This window comes from Toxotes jaculatrix, chromosome 14, assembly GCF_017976425.1.
Source record: "Toxotes jaculatrix isolate fToxJac2 chromosome 14, fToxJac2.pri, whole genome shotgun sequence".
In the NCBI taxonomy this organism is placed as follows: domain Eukaryota; kingdom Metazoa; phylum Chordata; class Actinopteri; family Toxotidae; genus Toxotes; species Toxotes jaculatrix.
The window spans coordinates 12,040,017-12,059,480 of record NC_054407.1 but is presented as its reverse complement, the minus strand read 5'-3'; the positions used below and the strand labels follow the sequence as shown (position 1 = coordinate 12,059,480).

The window sequence follows — 19,464 nt, the reverse complement described above, 5'->3', positions numbered from 1 at the left end:
TAAACATCCTGTGATACATAGCAAACAGGAAGTGCTAATAGCTAATTTGGCATACTTTTCATGTTGATAATTTACCAAAACAAATACAGGCTAAAAAAAAATAAGGACTCAGGTTTTAGCCCATAGTGTAACTTACTGTTACACTGCCACATAAATTAAAGAGTAAGATTTCATACAGAGAGTTATTTTCAAATGAATGGATTCTGATGTAATTATCTTATTAATAATGTTGATGTTTTTTTTTTTGTTTTTTTTGTTTTTGTTTTTTTTTACATTACCTTGTGATTACATTGAGACACAAGGCAACTCCAGTTGCTTTAAGTATCCAGCCAGTAACAAAGGAGGCTGGAGACAGGGCAAGGTAGAAACAAAGGATAAACAAGCCCAGGTGGATTTGAATCAGGTCAGTGGGGACACGTGGCTCAAGACGCTGGGAGTTTAACCACAAAAATGAGTCATTGCTGCCCTCATGTTGCCTGTAAATACAGTGTTAGTGCAGTATCTGCGACTGTCTGTCTGCTTCATGCTTTCTATTCTGAGCTCCTTGTGCAGCACAGTGTGAAGTTTGTGCTTTGCTCTGCCTTCCCCGTCACCCTGGAGACACATAAAGAGGCCAGAAACAGAAGCAGACTTTGGGGCCTCTGTGATCTCGCTGTCACACCCCTACCCTCTCTTTCTTGTTTTCCTCTCTGCCCTCCATTCCTTTTTTCCAGCACTGGCACACTGCCAGTCTCCCTCCCCTCTCCAGGACGTAGATCTGTCCCCATCTGATTGCCAGGACAGGAAACATAGGACAGAGAGGGGAAGTGACCTGTCCTCAGCTCTCAGTCTCACCCTCCTTCCTCCTCTGATACCTGAACTGACAGAAGACTGAGGTGGAGCAGGGTTCACATGATCACAATGCTGACTTAGAATAGTGTTAATAGGAGTTGGCAGTGTTCTTTTAACATGCCTACCTGTGTGTGCAATTATTAGGTTTTGTATATGTAAATTTGTGTGACCATCCATAAAAGTAGACAATGTACAATACAGAGGGAAAATTAGAAATAAAATAAAATTAAAAAATCCATGTTTTCTTTTCACTGGCCAACGGTTTTGTGTTCAATCCTCAGCTTCGTGACTCCACGGAGAAATATGAGGAGTATTATCGCCAGCGTCTTCGCGTGCAGCAGCACCTGGAGCAGAAGCAGCAGCAGAGGCAGATGTACCAGCAGATGCTGCTGGAGGGAGGGGTCCAGCAGGAGCCCCCACCCAGCAATATGCAGCACAGCCTCACAGAGAAGTTCCTCAACAGGTAAATCCCCCCTGTCATAACATACCTGTCAAGTTAGATTGCAAGCTTCTTGTCAGGGTAGCTCTGGTGCATGTTGAATGTATGTTGAATTAATTCTGCTAATTACTGCATGACTTTTATTATCTTCATAAAATAGAGGAGCAGCTGTCAGACGAGGACAAGTAGACATGTTAAAGCCCCGATAATGATGGGTCCCATGTGGCTTTCCCTTGCATGACACACACACACCTCCCCCTAAAACCTGCCTCCAGTCTGCACTGCACCATCTGTGGTGATGAACCACATCACATCACATGGGATCATCGCCTCCTGTGTGCCTGAGTTACACACAACATTAGACCTGGGATTCACCCAAAAAAATCTGAAACATCTACCTTGGCAACTTTGTGCATTTGGCTTCAACAACATTCCAAACATGACATGAGATTTTTTTTTCTTTTTGCCTCTGTCAGCAGGACAAAGGCCCTTTGATTTGTCCCCTGAGAGTTCCTCCCAGTCCTCCCTCTCCCCTACCTCTCCTTGTCTGTGTAACCTCTGCATTATTCACAAGGGTAGCTGTGCATAATGACATCATTACTTTGGTTTTCTTTTGTCCTGTGCTCTTTGTAGCTTTAACTAGATTTTACTAGCCTGTCAACTCGGTCAGCGCATTAAGAGCCTGTACCCAGAAGTGAAATGTGAGGTAGCTTCCATCCTAATAAAAGACAAAAGAGAAAGACTGAAAAAGAGAAAACGAGTGTTCATAGAGACAGAGATAATTCATGTACATGCGCATATGTTTGTGTGTGTGTGTTATGCAGGTCCATCCAGAAGCTGGAGGAGCTAAACGTGGGGATGGAGAATTTAGGGGAGGAGGTGAAGTCTCTGGCCCAGCAGTGTAATGGCAATGGGAACATGCCCGCCTCTGAAGACAATAACAATCCTCCATCTGTGACCCCGGAGCAGAGCACGACCCAAGGAGGAGGGGTGCTCAGCAGCACCCCACAGCGCACAGTGGGGGGGCGTGCAGTCCCACCTCCAAACGAGTCCCCTGTTGTCTCTCAAAGGTAGTTGTGTTTTCTTTTGTGCACTGAGTTTGTGTCAAATCAGGAGCTGTTTAGTTAAATGATCACCGTGTTTTCTGTTTGTTGGCAGTGGGCAGAAAAAAGCAGGAGGTCAACAAGGCGACTCTCCAGGCTCCTTATCCAACAGTAAAGAGGTAAGGATACAAAGGAAGAGCATGTAGACACAGCAGCAATAAAACAAGCTCTGAAAATAATGTTCAAACAATCCTGTCAGACTTGATGTAAATAATTTATACCTCAACAAGCAGGTAATTATCTCAGTATGCTGAATAATGAACCAGAAATGACTTCTGTTCATCCACAGTCTTTATTATTCACACTTTAGTTTGTCATTTATTGTCTCTCACATTAGCTGTTATTACTGTACTCTGCAGGAACATTTGTCATCTAGCTTCCTCTGAGCTTCTCTGATCTGATTTTAAAGTTGGTCACATTCCCTCCTGTTTTCGTCATAGTATAAGATGACACGGTGTAATGCTATTTCGACTAAGCAGATTATAGACAGTTTCATGTGAATGGCAGTGATGTCACGCTGGCATCACGAGAGGACGGATGTCATAGGGCAGAGAAGATCATAGTAGATTATACTGCTGATTACATGTGATCAGTGTGTAAGTGTGTTTTCACATGTGGGTGTGTTTTCAGAGTGACAAGCCAAAAAGTCTGTTTGTGCCTGTGCACACTCTGGAAGACACTCAAGCTATTCGTGCTGTTGCCTTTCATCCGTCTGGTTCGCTGTACGCTGTCGGATCCAACTCCAAAACTCTACGTGTGTGTGCTTACCCAGAAACACTGGACATAAGGTAAATATGGACAGTCAGCTCAAGAACAATGTCCAACCCTTTTGTTTATCTTATCAAGAGTTCCCCCCTCTATTCAAAACATTATTTATATGATTGACAGTGGGATGTGTCCCGTACCTGTTCAGCCATGACATAATTTGTGTCTCCCACTTTCAACACATTACACAATGTAAAAGATTCTGACTTTTGATGATAGACTGCGATGTTTCAATGTCTACCAGTTTACTTGTCTTCTCTTCTCTCATTTATCTTTCCTCTTCTGTTTTTTCTCTTCTCCACTCTTCCTCTCTCTGAGCAGTTCAGGTCCACCGAAGCAGCCAGTTGTCCGCTTCAAGAGGAACAAACACCACAAAGGCTCAATCTACTGCGTGGCCTGGAGCCACTGTGGGCAGCTGCTGGCTACAGGCTCCAATGACAAATACGTCAAAGTTCTACCTTTTAGTGCAGAGACGTGCAATGCCACAGGTGAGCGTACTCTGCATGAATGCATGATGACAGTCATGTTTGTTGCTGTCAGTGTCCTCATTTTTGCTTGGGTCTTTCTGTATCCCAGGCCCAGACCTGGAGTTCAGCATGCACGACGGCACAATCAGAGACCTGGCCTTCATGGAGGGTCCAGAAAGTGGAGGTGCCATCTTGATCAGCGCCGGAGCAGGAGACTGTAACATCTACACCACCGACTGTCAGAGGGGGCAGGGTCTGCACGCCCTCAGTGGACACACGGGTACACGCACAGACTGCTTCACTCATCCTTCTTAAATTGAAAAATATGAAGTGCAGAGTCAGAGACAGAAAGATTGCAGCTGAGAGACATGTCGTTTTTGTGTTGCTGATCAGGTCACATTCTGTCTCTGTATACGTGGGGAGGCTGGATGATTGCCTCCGGCTCCCAAGACAAGACGGTGCGTTTCTGGGACCTCAGGGTGCCCAGCTGTGTCCGAGTAGTGGGAACTGCTTTCCATGGCTCAGGTATGGCTCATGTTCTTTGTGTCATTACTTTCACTTGGAAATTGCGAGCAATGTATGATGCCACAAGTAGCTCTGTTTTCATAGCTGCTGCTGGTGTTCTTTGTCGGAAAATAATGGTCCTCTCAGTTTGTACAGAATCATTTCTGCTGGTAGGCTTGTGCTGGTTTTTTACAGCCACACCTCTTTTTTTCACTCCACAGGCAGCCCTGTTGCCTCGGTAGCAGTCGATCCAAGTGGCCGTCTCCTAGCAACAGGACAGGAAGACAGTGCATGCATGCTGTACGACATCAGAGGAGGACGCATTGTCCAGGTGTACCGGCCGCACACCAGTGATGTCCGATCTGTTAGGTTTTCCCCTGGAGCACACTATCTGCTCACAGGTTCCTACGACGCAAAGGTCATGGTCACCAACCTCCAAGGTATGTTTCATCTGAAGTGAACGTGCCATTATCTACCATTATATTCTACATTTGAGAAACAATTTATGGATAAATAAAAAGAAAGGAATATCTGTTATTGGCGAGAAAATTTAACACCTAACAGCTCAAGGTATTTCAGTACATTGGTTCAAAAAATCCTAATAAATTTTAATACAGTTGCTACAGTAGTTGTTTGAACTGGGTCTGAGAACCAGTAATACCTCCCACCTAAAGTGTCAAGAGGAAGAACTTTGAAAGGTGGTTGTGTGGCAGTTGTGTATCACAGTGAGGGATGCACCGATCTACCTTTTTTCACTTCCAATCCGATCCCGATACCTGAATTTGGATATCTGCCAATACAGATACTATTCCAAAACCAGACCTATTTGCTTTAATATTATTATTATTATTGTTAATTTTACATGATGCTGTAATAAATCTTCTCCACAAGCAAGTATGATATGCAGTGGTGGAATGTAACAAAGTATTTGTACTTTGTTACTGTACTTAAGTTTTTTTTACGTCAGCCTTTTTAGTAAGGCTTCAAAATGTCACAAAAATGGCCATAGTATAGTATGGACTCAAAATGCCATAAAAATGGTCATAGTATAATAAGGCTTCAAAATAGGCCAAAAAAAAGTTGTACTTTAGTATGGCCTCAAAATATACCAAAAAACATCGTGGTATAGTAAGGCTTAAAAATAGGCCAAAAAAAGTAATATTTTAGTATGGCTCAAAATGTCATAAAAATGGTCATAGTATAGTAAGGCCTCAGAATAGGCCAAAAAAAGTCATATTTTAGTACTGCCTCAAAATGTCATAAAACACATCATAGGGGGGTAAGGCGTCAAAATATGCCAAAAAAGTCATATTTTAGTAAGATCTCAAAATGTCATAAAAAACGTCATAGTGTAGTAAGGCGTCAAAATCAGTGAAAAAAAGTTAAAAATATTTTTGACCTCAAAATGTCATAAAAAACGTCATAGTATAGTAAGGCGTCAAAATCGGCCAAAAAAAGTCAGAATTTTTTTTGACCTCAAAATGTCATTAAAAAACGTCATAGTATAGTAAGGCGTCAAAATCGGCCAAAAAAAGTCAAAAAAAATTTTGACCTCAAAATGTCATAAAAAACGTCATCGTATAGTAAGGCGTTTTTTTCGGCCAAAAAAAGTCAAAAAATTTTTTGACCTCAAAATGTCATAAAAAACGTCATAATATAGTAAGGCGTCAAAATCGGTAAAAAAAGTCAAAAAAATTTTTGACCTCAAAATGTCATAAAAAACGTCATAGTATAGTAAGGCGTTTTTTTCGGCCAAAAAAGTCAAAAAAATTTTTGACCTCAAAATGTCATAAAAAACGTCATAGTATAGTAAGGCGTTTTTTTTTGGCCAAAAAAAGTCAAAAAATTTTTTGACCTCAAAATGTCATAAAAAACGTCATAGTATAGTAAGGCGTCAAAATCGGCCAAAAAAAGTCAAAAAAATTTTTGACCTCAAAATGTCATAAAAAACGTCATAGTATAGTAAGGCGTTTTTTTTGGCCAAAAAAAGTAAAAAAAATTTTTGACCTCAAAATGTCATAAAAAACGTCATAGTATACTAAGGCGTTTTTTTCGGCCAAAAAAAGTCAAAAAAAATGTTGACCTCAAAATGTCATAAAAAACGTCATAGTATAGTAAGGCGTTTTTTCCGGCCAAAAAAAGTCAAAAAATATTTTGACCTCAAAATGTCATAAAAAACGTCATAGTATAGTAAGGCGTTTTTTTCGGCCAAAAAAGTCAAAAAAATTTTTGACCTCAAAATGTCATAAAAAACGTCATAGTATAGTAAGGCGTTTTTTTTTGGCCAAAAAAAGTCAAAAAAATTTTTGACCTCAAAATGTCATAAAAAACGTCATAGTATAGTAAGGCGTCAAAATCGGCCAAAAAAAGTCAAAAAAATTTTTGACCTCAAAATGTCATAAAAAACGTCGTAGTATAGTAAGGCGTTTTGTTTGGCCAAAAAAAGTCAAAAAATTTTTTGACCTCAAAATGTCATAAAAAACGTCATAGTATACTAAGGCGTTTTTTCCGGCCAAAAAAAGTCAAAAAATTTTTTAACCTCAAAATGTCATAAAAAACATCATAGTATAGTAAGGCGTCAAAATCAGTGAAAAAAGTTAAAAAAAATTTTGACCTCAAAATGTCATAAAAAACGTCATAGTATAGTAAGGCCTTTTTTTCGGCCAAACAAAGGCAAATTTTTTTTTGACCTCAAAATGTCATAAAAAAACGTCATAGTATAGTAAGGCGTTTTTTTCGGCAAAAAAAACTCAAAATTTTTTTTAACCTCAGAATGTCATAAAAAACGTCATAGTATAGTCAGGCGTTTTTTTCGGCCAAAAAAAGTCAACAATTTTTTTGACCTCAAAATGTCATAAAAAACGTCATAGTATAGTAAGGCGTCAAAATCGGCCAAAAAAAGTCAAAAAAATTTTTGACCTCAAAATGTCATAAAAAACGTCATAGTATAGTAAGGCGTTTTTTTTGGCCAAAAAAAGTAAAAAAATTTTTTGACCTCAAAATGTCATAAAAAACGTCATAGTATACTAAGGCGTTTTTTTCGGCCAAAAAAAGTCAAAAAAAATGTTGACCTCAAAATGTCATAAAAAACGTCATAGTATAGTAAGGCGTTTTTTCCGGCCAAAAAAAGTCAAAAAATTTTTTAACCTCAAAATGTCATAAAAAACATCATAGTATAGTAAGGCGTCAAAATCAGTGAAAAAAGTTAAAAAAATTTTTGACCTCAAAATGTCATAAAAAACGTCATAGTATAGTAAGGCCTTTTTTTCGGCCAAAAAAAGTCAAAACATTTTTTGACCTCAAAATGTCATAAAAAACGTCATAGTATAGTAAGGCGTTTTTTTCGGCCAAAAAAAGTCAAAATTTTTTTTGACCTCAAAATGTCATAAAAAACATCATAGTATAGTAAGGCGTTTTTTTCGGCCAAAAAAAGTCAAAAAATTTTTTGACCTCAAAATGTCATAAAAAACGTCATAGTATAGTAAGGCGTTTTTTTCGGCCAAAAAAAGTCAAAAAAAATGTTGACCTCAAAATGTCATAAAAAACGTCATAGTATAGTAAGGCGTTTTTTTTGGCCAAAAAAAGTCAATTTTTTTTTTGACCTCAAAATGTCATAAAAAACGTCATAGTATAGTAAGGCGTTTTTTTTGGCCAAAAAAAGTCAAAAATTTTTTTGACCTCAAAATGTCATAAAATCGTCATAGTATAGTAAGGCGTTTTTTTCGGCCAAAAAAAGTCAAAAATTTTTTTGACCTCAAAATGTCATAAAAAACATCATAGTATAGTAAGCCGTTTTTTTCGGCCAAAAAAAGTCAAAAAATTTTTTGACCTCAAAATGTCATAAAAAACGTCATAGTATAGTAAGCCGTTTTTTTCGGCCAAAAAAAGTCAAAAAATTTTTTGACCTCAAAATGTCATAAAAAACGTCATAGTATAGTAAGGCGTCAAAATCGGCCAAAAAAAGTCAAAAAATTTTTTGACCTCAAAATGTCATAAAAAACGTCATAGTATAGTAAGGCGTCAAAATCGGCCAAAAAAAGTCAAAAAAATTTTTGACCTCAAAATGTCATAAAAAACGTCATAGTATAGTAAGGCGTTTTTTTCGGCCAAAAAAAGTCAAAAAATTTTTTGACCTCAAAATGTCATAAAAAACGTCATAGTATAGTAAGGCGTTTTTGTCGGCCAAAAAAAGTCAAAAAAAATGTTGACCTCAAAATGTCATAAAAAACGTCATAGTATAGTAAGGCGTTTTTTTTGGCCAAAAAAAGTCAATTTTTTTTTTGACCTCAAAATGTCATAAAAAACGTCATAGTATAGTAAGGCGTCAAAATTGGCCAAAAAAAGTCAAAAATTTTTTTGACCTCAAAATGTCATAAAAAACGTCATAGTATAGTAAGGCGTTTTTTTCGGCCAAAAAAAGTCAAAAAATTTTTTGACCTCAAAATGTCATAAAAAACGTCATAGTATAGTAAGGCGTCAAAATCAGTGAAAAAAAGTTAAAAAAATTTTTGACCTCAAAATGTCATAAAAAAACGTCATAGTATAGTAAGGCGTCAAAATCAGTGAAAAAAAGTTAAAAAAAATTTTTGACCTCAAAATGTCATAAAAAACGTCATAGTATAGTAAGGCGTTTTTGTCGGCCAAAAAAAGTCAACAATTTTTTTTGACCTCAAAATGTCATAAAAAACGTCATAGTATAGTAAGGCGTTTTTGTCGGCCAAAAAAAGTCAACAATTTTTTTTGACCTCAAAATGTCATAAAAAACGTCATAGTATAGTAAGGCGTCAAAATAGGCCAAAAAAAGTCAAAAAATATTTTGACCTCAAAATGTCATAAAAAACGTCATAGTATAGTAAGGCGTTTTTTTCGGCCAAAAAAAGGCAAATTTTTTTTTGACCTCAAAATGTCATAAAAAACGTCATAGTATAGTAAGGCGTTTTTTTCGGCCAAAAAAAGTCAGAATTTTTTTTTAACCTCAAAATGTCATAAAAAACGTCATAGTATAGTAAGGCGTCAAAATCAGTGAAAAAAAGTTAAAAAATTTTTTGACCTCAAAATGTCATAAAAAACGTCATAGTGTAGTAAGGCGTCAAAATCAGTGAAAAAAAGTTTAAAAAAATTTTGACCTCAAAATGTCATAAAAAACGTCATAGTATAGTAAGGCGTTTTTTTCGGCCAAAAAAAGTCAAAAAATTTTTTGACCTCAAAATGTCATAAAAAACGTCATAGTATAGTAAGGCGTTTTTTTCGGCCAAAAAAAGTCAAAAAATTTTTTGACCTCAAAATGTCATAAAAAACGTCATAGTATAGTAAGGCGTTTTTTTCGCCAAAAAAAGTAAAAAATTTTTTTAACCTCAAAATGTCATAAAAAACGTCATAGTATAGTAAGGCGTTTTTTTTGGCCAAAAAAAGTCAATTTTTTTTTTGACCTCAAAATGTCATAAAAAACGTCATAGTATAGTAAGGCGTTTTTTTCGGCCAAAAAAAGTCAAAAAATTTTTTGACCTCAAAATGTCATAAAAAACGTCATAGTATAGTAAGGCGTTTTTTTCGCCAAAAAAAGTAAAAAAATTTTTTAACCTCAAAATGTCATAAAAAACGTCATAGTATAGTAAGGCGTTTTTTTTGGCCAAAAAAAGTCAAAAAAATTTTTGACCTCAAAATGTCATAAAAAACGTCATAGTATAGTAAGGCGTCAAAATCGGCCAAAAAAAGTCAAAAAAATTTTTGACCTCAAAATGTCATAAAAAACGTCGTAGTATAGTAAGGCGTTTTGTTTGGCCAAAAAAAGTCAAAAAATTTTTTGACCTCAAAATGTCATAAAAAACGTCATAGTATACTAAGGCGTTTTTTCCGGCCAAAAAAAGTCAAAAAAAATTTTGACCTCAAAATGTCATAAAAAACGTCATCGTATAGTAAGGCGTTTTTTTCGGCCAAAAAAAGTCAAAAAATTTTTTGACCTCAAAATGTCATAAAAAACGTCATAATATAGTAAGGCGTCAAAATCGGTAAAAAAAGTCAAAAAAATTTTTGACCTCAAAATGTCATAAAAAACGTCATAGTATAGTAAGGCGTTTTTTTCGGCCAAAAAAGTCAAAAAAATTTTTGACCTCAAAATGTCATAAAAAACGTCATAGTATAGTAAGGCGTTTTTTTTTGGCCAAAAAAAGTCAAAAAATTTTTTGACCTCAAAATGTCATAAAAAACGTCATAGTATAGTAAGGCGTCAAAATCGGCCAAAAAAAGTCAAAAAAATTTTTGACCTCAAAATGTCATAAAAAACGTCATAGTATAGTAAGGCGTTTTTTTTGGCCAAAAAAAGTAAAAAAAATTTTTGACCTCAAAATGTCATAAAAAACGTCATAGTATACTAAGGCGTTTTTTTCGGCCAAAAAAAGTCAAAAAAAATGTTGACCTCAAAATGTCATAAAAAACGTCATAGTATAGTAAGGCGTTTTTTCCGGCCAAAAAAAGTCAAAAAATATTTTGACCTCAAAATGTCATAAAAAACGTCATAGTATAGTAAGGCGTTTTTTTCGGCCAAAAAAGTCAAAAAAATTTTTGACCTCAAAATGTCATAAAAAACGTCATAGTATAGTAAGGCGTTTTTTTTGGCCAAAAAAAGTCAAAAAAATTTTTGACCTCAAAATGTCATAAAAAACGTCATAGTATAGTAAGGCGTCAAAATCGGCCAAAAAAAGTCAAAAAAATTTTTGACCTCAAAATGTCATAAAAAACGTCGTAGTATAGTAAGGCGTTTTGTTTGGCCAAAAAAAGTCAAAAAATTTTTTGACCTCAAAATGTCATAAAAAACGTCATAGTATACTAAGGCGTTTTTTCCGGCCAAAAAAAGTCAAAAAATTTTTTAACCTCAAAATGTCATAAAAAACATCATAGTATAGTAAGGCGTCAAAATCAGTGAAAAAAGTTAAAAAAAATTTTGACCTCAAAATGTCATAAAAAACGTCATAGTATAGTAAGGCCTTTTTTTCGGCCAAACAAAGGCAAATTTTTTTTTGACCTCAAAATGTCATAAAAAAACGTCATAGTATAGTAAGGCGTTTTTTTCGGCAAAAAAAACTCAAAATTTTTTTTAACCTCAGAATGTCATAAAAAACGTCATAGTATAGTCAGGCGTTTTTTTCGGCCAAAAAAAGTCAACAATTTTTTTGACCTCAAAATGTCATAAAAAACGTCATAGTATAGTAAGGCGTCAAAATCGGCCAAAAAAAGTCAAAAAAATTTTTGACCTCAAAATGTCATAAAAAACGTCATAGTATAGTAAGGCGTTTTTTTTGGCCAAAAAAAGTAAAAAAATTTTTTGACCTCAAAATGTCATAAAAAACGTCATAGTATACTAAGGCGTTTTTTTCGGCCAAAAAAAGTCAAAAAAAATGTTGACCTCAAAATGTCATAAAAAACGTCATAGTATAGTAAGGCGTTTTTTCCGGCCAAAAAAAGTCAAAAAATTTTTTAACCTCAAAATGTCATAAAAAACATCATAGTATAGTAAGGCGTCAAAATCAGTGAAAAAAGTTAAAAAAATTTTTGACCTCAAAATGTCATAAAAAACGTCATAGTATAGTAAGGCCTTTTTTTCGGCCAAAAAAAGTCAAAACATTTTTTGACCTCAAAATGTCATAAAAAACGTCATAGTATAGTAAGGCGTTTTTTTCGGCCAAAAAAAGTCAAAATTTTTTTTGACCTCAAAATGTCATAAAAAACATCATAGTATAGTAAGGCGTTTTTTTCGGCCAAAAAAAGTCAAAAAATTTTTTGACCTCAAAATGTCATAAAAAACGTCATAGTATAGTAAGGCGTTTTTTTCGGCCAAAAAAAGTCAAAAAAAATGTTGACCTCAAAATGTCATAAAAAACGTCATAGTATAGTAAGGCGTTTTTTTTGGCCAAAAAAAGTCAATTTTTTTTTTGACCTCAAAATGTCATAAAAAACGTCATAGTATAGTAAGGCGTTTTTTTTGGCCAAAAAAAGTCAAAAATTTTTTTGACCTCAAAATGTCATAAAATCGTCATAGTATAGTAAGGCGTTTTTTTCGGCCAAAAAAAGTCAAAAATTTTTTTGACCTCAAAATGTCATAAAAAACATCATAGTATAGTAAGCCGTTTTTTTCGGCCAAAAAAAGTCAAAAAATTTTTTGACCTCAAAATGTCATAAAAAACGTCATAGTATAGTAAGCCGTTTTTTTCGGCCAAAAAAAGTCAAAAAATTTTTTGACCTCAAAATGTCATAAAAAACGTCATAGTATAGTAAGGCGTCAAAATCGGCCAAAAAAAGTCAAAAAATTTTTTGACCTCAAAATGTCATAAAAAACGTCATAGTATAGTAAGGCGTCAAAATCGGCCAAAAAAAGTCAAAAAAATTTTTGACCTCAAAATGTCATAAAAAACGTCATAGTATAGTAAGGCGTTTTTTTCGGCCAAAAAAAGTCAAAAAATTTTTTGACCTCAAAATGTCATAAAAAACGTCATAGTATAGTAAGGCGTTTTTGTCGGCCAAAAAAAGTCAAAAAAAATGTTGACCTCAAAATGTCATAAAAAACGTCATAGTATAGTAAGGCGTTTTTTTTGGCCAAAAAAAGTCAATTTTTTTTTTGACCTCAAAATGTCATAAAAAACGTCATAGTATAGTAAGGCGTCAAAATTGGCCAAAAAAAGTCAAAAATTTTTTTGACCTCAAAATGTCATAAAAAACGTCATAGTATAGTAAGGCGTTTTTTTCGGCCAAAAAAAGTCAAAAAATTTTTTGACCTCAAAATGTCATAAAAAACGTCATAGTATAGTAAGGCGTCAAAATCAGTGAAAAAAAGTTAAAAAAATTTTTGACCTCAAAATGTCATAAAAAAACGTCATAGTATAGTAAGGCGTCAAAATCAGTGAAAAAAAGTTAAAAAAAATTTTTGACCTCAAAATGTCATAAAAAACGTCATAGTATAGTAAGGCGTTTTTGTCGGCCAAAAAAAGTCAACAATTTTTTTTGACCTCAAAATGTCATAAAAAACGTCATAGTATAGTAAGGCGTTTTTGTCGGCCAAAAAAAGTCAACAATTTTTTTTGACCTCAAAATGTCATAAAAAACGTCATAGTATAGTAAGGCGTCAAAATAGGCCAAAAAAAGTCAAAAAATATTTTGACCTCAAAATGTCATAAAAAACATCATAGTATAGTAAGCCGTTTTTTTCGGCCAAAAAAAGTCAAAAAATTTTTTGACCTCAAAATGTCATAAAAAACGTCATAGTATAGTAAGCCGTTTTTTTCGGCCAAAAAAAGTCAAAAAATTTTTTGACCTCAAAATGTCATAAAAAACGTCATAGTATAGTAAGGCGTCAAAATCGGCCAAAAAAAGTCAAAAAATTTTTTGACCTCAAAATGTCATAAAAAACGTCATAGTATAGTAAGGCGTCAAAATCGGCCAAAAAAAGTCAAAAAAATTTTTGACCTCAAAATGTCATAAAAAACGTCATAGTATAGTAAGGCGTTTTTTTCGGCCAAAAAAAGTCAAAAAATTTTTTGACCTCAAAATGTCATAAAAAACGTCATAGTATAGTAAGGCGTTTTTGTCGGCCAAAAAAAGTCAAAAAAAATGTTGACCTCAAAATGTCATAAAAAACGTCATAGTATAGTAAGGCGTTTTTTTTGGCCAAAAAAAGTCAATTTTTTTTTTGACCTCAAAATGTCATAAAAAACGTCATAGTATAGTAAGGCGTCAAAATTGGCCAAAAAAAGTCAAAAATTTTTTTGACCTCAAAATGTCATAAAAAACGTCATAGTATAGTAAGGCGTTTTTTTCGGCCAAAAAAAGTCAAAAAATTTTTTGACCTCAAAATGTCATAAAAAACGTCATAGTATAGTAAGGCGTCAAAATCAGTGAAAAAAAGTTAAAAAAATTTTTGACCTCAAAATGTCATAAAAAAACGTCATAGTATAGTAAGGCGTCAAAATCAGTGAAAAAAAGTTAAAAAAAATTTTTGACCTCAAAATGTCATAAAAAACGTCATAGTATAGTAAGGCGTTTTTGTCGGCCAAAAAAAGTCAACAATTTTTTTTGACCTCAAAATGTCATAAAAAACGTCATAGTATAGTAAGGCGTTTTTGTCGGCCAAAAAAAGTCAACAATTTTTTTTGACCTCAAAATGTCATAAAAAACGTCATAGTATAGTAAGGCGTCAAAATAGGCCAAAAAAAGTCAAAAAATATTTTGACCTCAAAATGTCATAAAAAACGTCATAGTATAGTAAGGCGTTTTTTTCGGCCAAAAAAAGGCAAATTTTTTTTTGACCTCAAAATGTCATAAAAAACGTCATAGTATAGTAAGGCGTTTTTTTCGGCCAAAAAAAGTCAGAATTTTTTTTTAACCTCAAAATGTCATAAAAAACGTCATAGTATAGTAAGGCGTCAAAATCAGTGAAAAAAAGTTAAAAAATTTTTTGACCTCAAAATGTCATAAAAAACGTCATAGTGTAGTAAGGCGTCAAAATCAGTGAAAAAAAGTTTAAAAAAATTTTGACCTCAAAATGTCATAAAAAACGTCATAGTATAGTAAGGCGTTTTTTTCGGCCAAAAAAAGTCAAAAAATTTTTTGACCTCAAAATGTCATAAAAAACGTCATAGTATAGTAAGGCGTTTTTTTCGGCCAAAAAAAGTCAAAAAATTTTTTGACCTCAAAATGTCATAAAAAACGTCATAGTATAGTAAGGCGTTTTTTTCGCCAAAAAAAGTAAAAAATTTTTTTAACCTCAAAATGTCATAAAAAACGTCATAGTATAGTAAGGCGTTTTTTTTGGCCAAAAAAAGTCAATTTTTTTTTTGACCTCAAAATGTCATAAAAAACGTCATAGTATAGTAAGGCGTTTTTTTCGGCCAAAAAAAGTCAAAAAATTTTTTGACCTCAAAATGTCATAAAAAACGTCATAGTATAGTAAGGCGTTTTTTTCGCCAAAAAAAGTAAAAAAATTTTTTAACCTCAAAATGTCATAAAAAACGTCATAGTATAGTAAGGCGTTTTTTTTGGCCAAAAAAAGTCAAAAAAATTTTTGACCTCAAAATGTCATAAAAAACGTCATAGTATAGTAAGGCGTCAAAATCGGCCAAAAAAAGTCAAAAAAATTTTTGACCTCAAAATGTCATAAAAAACGTCGTAGTATAGTAAGGCGTTTTGTTTGGCCAAAAAAAGTCAAAAAATTTTTTGACCTCAAAATGTCATAAAAAACGTCATAGTATACTAAGGCGTTTTTTCCGGCCAAAAAAAGTCAAAAAAAATTTTGACCTCAAAATGTCATAAAAAACGTCATCGTATAGTAAGGCGTTTTTTTCGGCCAAAAAAAGTCAAAAAATTTTTTGACCTCAAAATGTCATAAAAAACGTCATAATATAGTAAGGCGTCAAAATCGGTAAAAAAAGTCAAAAAAATTTTTGACCTCAAAATGTCATAAAAAACGTCATAGTATAGTAAGGCGTTTTTTTCGGCCAAAAAAGTCAAAAAAATTTTTGACCTCAAAATGTCATAAAAAACGTCATAGTATAGTAAGGCGTTTTTTTTTGGCCAAAAAAAGTCAAAAAATTTTTTGACCTCAAAATGTCATAAAAAACGTCATAGTATAGTAAGGCGTCAAAATCGGCCAAAAAAAGTCAAAAAAATTTTTGACCTCAAAATGTCATAAAAAACGTCATAGTATAGTAAGGCGTTTTTTTTGGCCAAAAAAAGTAAAAAAAATTTTTGACCTCAAAATGTCATAAAAAACGTCATAGTATACTAAGGCGTTTTTTTCGGCCAAAAAAAGTCAAAAAAAATGTTGACCTCAAAATGTCATAAAAAACGTCATAGTATAGTAAGGCGTTTTTTCCGGCCAAAAAAAGTCAAAAAATATTTTGACCTCAAAATGTCATAAAAAACGTCATAGTATAGTAAGGCGTTTTTTTCGGCCAAAAAAGTCAAAAAAATTTTTGACCTCAAAATGTCATAAAAAACGTCATAGTATAGTAAGGCGTTTTTTTTGGCCAAAAAAAGTCAAAAAAATTTTTGACCTCAAAATGTCATAAAAAACGTCATAGTATAGTAAGGCGTCAAAATCGGCCAAAAAAAGTCAAAAAAATTTTTGACCTCAAAATGTCATAAAAAACGTCGTAGTATAGTAAGGCGTTTTGTTTGGCCAAAAAAAGTCAAAAAATTTTTTGACCTCAAAATGTCATAAAAAACGTCATAGTATACTAAGGCGTTTTTTCCGGCCAAAAAAAGTCAAAAAATTTTTTAACCTCAAAATGTCATAAAAAACATCATAGTATAGTAAGGCGTCAAAATCAGTGAAAAAAGTTAAAAAAAATTTTGACCTCAAAATGTCATAAAAAACGTCATAGTATAGTAAGGCCTTTTTTTCGGCCAAACAAAGGCAAATTTTTTTTTGACCTCAAAATGTCATAAAAAAACGTCATAGTATAGTAAGGCGTTTTTTTCGGCAAAAAAAACTCAAAATTTTTTTTAACCTCAGAATGTCATAAAAAACGTCATAGTATAGTCAGGCGTTTTTTTCGGCCAAAAAAAGTCAACAATTTTTTTGACCTCAAAATGTCATAAAAAACGTCATAGTATAGTAAGGCGTCAAAATCGGCCAAAAAAAGTCAAAAAAATTTTTGACCTCAAAATGTCATAAAAAACGTCATAGTATAGTAAGGCGTTTTTTTTGGCCAAAAAAAGTAAAAAAATTTTTTGACCTCAAAATGTCATAAAAAACGTCATAGTATACTAAGGCGTTTTTTTCGGCCAAAAAAAGTCAAAAAAAATGTTGACCTCAAAATGTCATAAAAAACGTCATAGTATAGTAAGGCGTTTTTTCCGGCCAAAAAAAGTCAAAAAATTTTTTAACCTCAAAATGTCATAAAAAACATCATAGTATAGTAAGGCGTCAAAATCAGTGAAAAAAGTTAAAAAAATTTTTGACCTCAAAATGTCATAAAAAACGTCATAGTATAGTAAGGCCTTTTTTTCGGCCAAAAAAAGTCAAAACATTTTTTGACCTCAAAATGTCATAAAAAACGTCATAGTATAGTAAGGCGTTTTTTTCGGCCAAAAAAAGTCAAAATTTTTTTTGACCTCAAAATGTCATAAAAAACATCATAGTATAGTAAGGCGTTTTTTTCGGCCAAAAAAAGTCAAAAAATTTTTTGACCTCAAAATGTCATAAAAAACGTCATAGTATAGTAAGGCGTTTTTTTCGGCCAAAAAAAGTCAAAAAAAATGTTGACCTCAAAATGTCATAAAAAACGTCATAGTATAGTAAGGCGTTTTTTTTTGGCCAAAAAAAGTCAATTTTTTTTTTGACCTCAAAATGTCATAAAAAACGTCATAGTATAGTAAGGCGTTTTTTTTGGCCAAAAAAAGTCAAAAATTTTTTTGACCTCAAAATGTCATAAAATCGTCATAGTATAGTAAGGCGTTTTTTTCGGCCAAAAAAAGTCAAAAATTTTTTTGACCTCAAAATGTCATAAAAAACATCATAGTATAGTAAGCCGTTTTTTTCGGCCAAAAAAAGTCAAAAAATTTTTTGACCTCAAAATGTCATAAAAAACGTCATAGTATAGTAAGCCGTTTTTTTCGGCCAAAAAAAGTCAAAAAATTTTTTGACCTCAAAATGTCATAAAAAACGTCATAGTATAGTAAGGCGTCAAAATCGGCCAAAAAAAGTCAAAAAATTTTTTGACCTCAAAATGTCATAAAAAACGTCATAGTATAGTAAGGCGTCAAAATCGGCCAAAAAAAGTCAAAAAAATTTTTGACCTCAAAATGTCATAAAAAACGTCATAGTATAGTAAGGCGTTTTTTTCGGCCAAAAAAAGTCAAAAAATTTTTTGACCTCAAAATGTCATAAAAAACGTCATAGTATAGTAAGGCGTTTTTGTCGGCCAAAAAAAGTCAAAAAAAATGTTGACCTCAAAATGTCATAAAAAACGTCATAGTATAGTAAGGCGTTTTTTTTGGCCAAAAAAAGTCAATTTTTTTTTTGACCTCAAAATGTCATAAAAAACGTCATAGTATAGTAAGGCGTCAAAATTGGCCAAAAAAAGTCAAAAATTTTTTTGACCTCAAAATGTCATAAAAAACGTCATAGTATAGTAAGGCGTTTTTTTCGGCCAAAAAAAGTCAAAAAATTTTTTGACCTCAAAATGTCATAAAAAACGTCATAGTATAGTAAGGCGTCAAAATCAGTGAAAAAAAGTTAAAAAAATTTTTGACCTCAAAATGTCATAAAAAAACGTCATAGTATAGTAAGGCGTCAAAATCAGTGAAAAAAAGTTAAAAAAAATTTTTGACCTCAAAATGTCATAAAAAACGTCATAGTATAGTAAGGCGTTTTTGTCGGCCAAAAAAAGTCAACAATTTTTTTTGACCTCAAAATGTCATAAAAAACGTCATAGTATAGTAAGGCGTTTTTGTCGGCCAAAAAAAGTCAACAATTTTTTTTGACCTCAAAATGTCATAAAAAACGTCATAGTATAGTAAGGCGTCAAAATAGGCCAAAAAAAGTCAAAAAATATTTTGACCTCAAAATGTCATAAAAAACGTCATAGTATAGTAAGGCGTTTTTTTCGGCCAAAAAAAGGCAAATTTTTTTTTGACCTCAAAATGTCATAAAAAACGTCATAGTATAGTAAGGCGTTTTTTTCGGCCAAAAAAAGTCAGAATTTTTTTTTAACCTCAAAATGTCATAAAAAACGTCATAGTATAGTAAGGCGTCAAAATCAGTGAAAAAAAGTTAAAAAATTTTTTGACCTCAAAATGTCATAAAAAACGTCATAGTGTAGTAAGGCGTCAAAATCAGTGAAAAAAAGTTTAAAAAAATTTTGACCTCAAAATGTCATAAAAAACGTCATAGTATAGTAAGGCGTTTTTTTCGGCCAAAAAAAGTCAAAAAATTTTTTGACCTCAAAATGTCATAAAAAACGTCATAGTATAGTAAGGCGTTTTTTTCGGCCAAAAAAAGTCAAAAAATTTTTTGACCTCAAAATGTCATAAAAAACGTCATAGTATAGTAAGGCGTTTTTTTCGCCAAAAAAAGTAAAAAATTTTTTTAACCTCAAAATGTCATAAAAAACGTCATAGTATAGTAAGGCGTTTTTTTTGGCCAAAAAAAGTCAATTTTTTTTTTGACCTCAAAATGTCATAAAAAACGTCATAGTATAGTAAGGCGTTTTTTTCGGCCAAAAAAAGTCAAAAAATTTTTTGACCTCAAAATGTCATAAAAAACGTCATAGTATAGTAAGGCGTTTTTTTCGCCAAAAAAAGTAAAAAAATTTTTTAACCTCAAAATGTCATAAAAAACGTCATAGTATAGTAAGGCGTTTTT

General features: G+C 32.8%; 1 protein-coding gene across 1 annotated transcript in view; it reads left to right on the top strand.

The window, feature by feature from the left end:
* wdr47a (WD repeat domain 47a) overlaps positions 1–19,464 on the top strand; it is a 69,478-nt gene that overhangs the window by 6,533 nt on the left and 43,481 nt on the right. The window contains exons 9-16 of the mRNA XM_041055177.1: positions 1,113–1,294; positions 2,095–2,340; positions 2,429–2,492; positions 3,004–3,161; positions 3,460–3,626; positions 3,715–3,885; positions 3,999–4,130; positions 4,331–4,549. Coding sequence (XP_040911111.1) covers positions 1,113–1,294; positions 2,095–2,340; positions 2,429–2,492; positions 3,004–3,161; positions 3,460–3,626; positions 3,715–3,885; positions 3,999–4,130; positions 4,331–4,549 — 1,339 coding nt within the window. The remainder of the gene's footprint in view (positions 1–1,112; positions 1,295–2,094; positions 2,341–2,428; positions 2,493–3,003; positions 3,162–3,459; positions 3,627–3,714; positions 3,886–3,998; positions 4,131–4,330; positions 4,550–19,464) is intronic.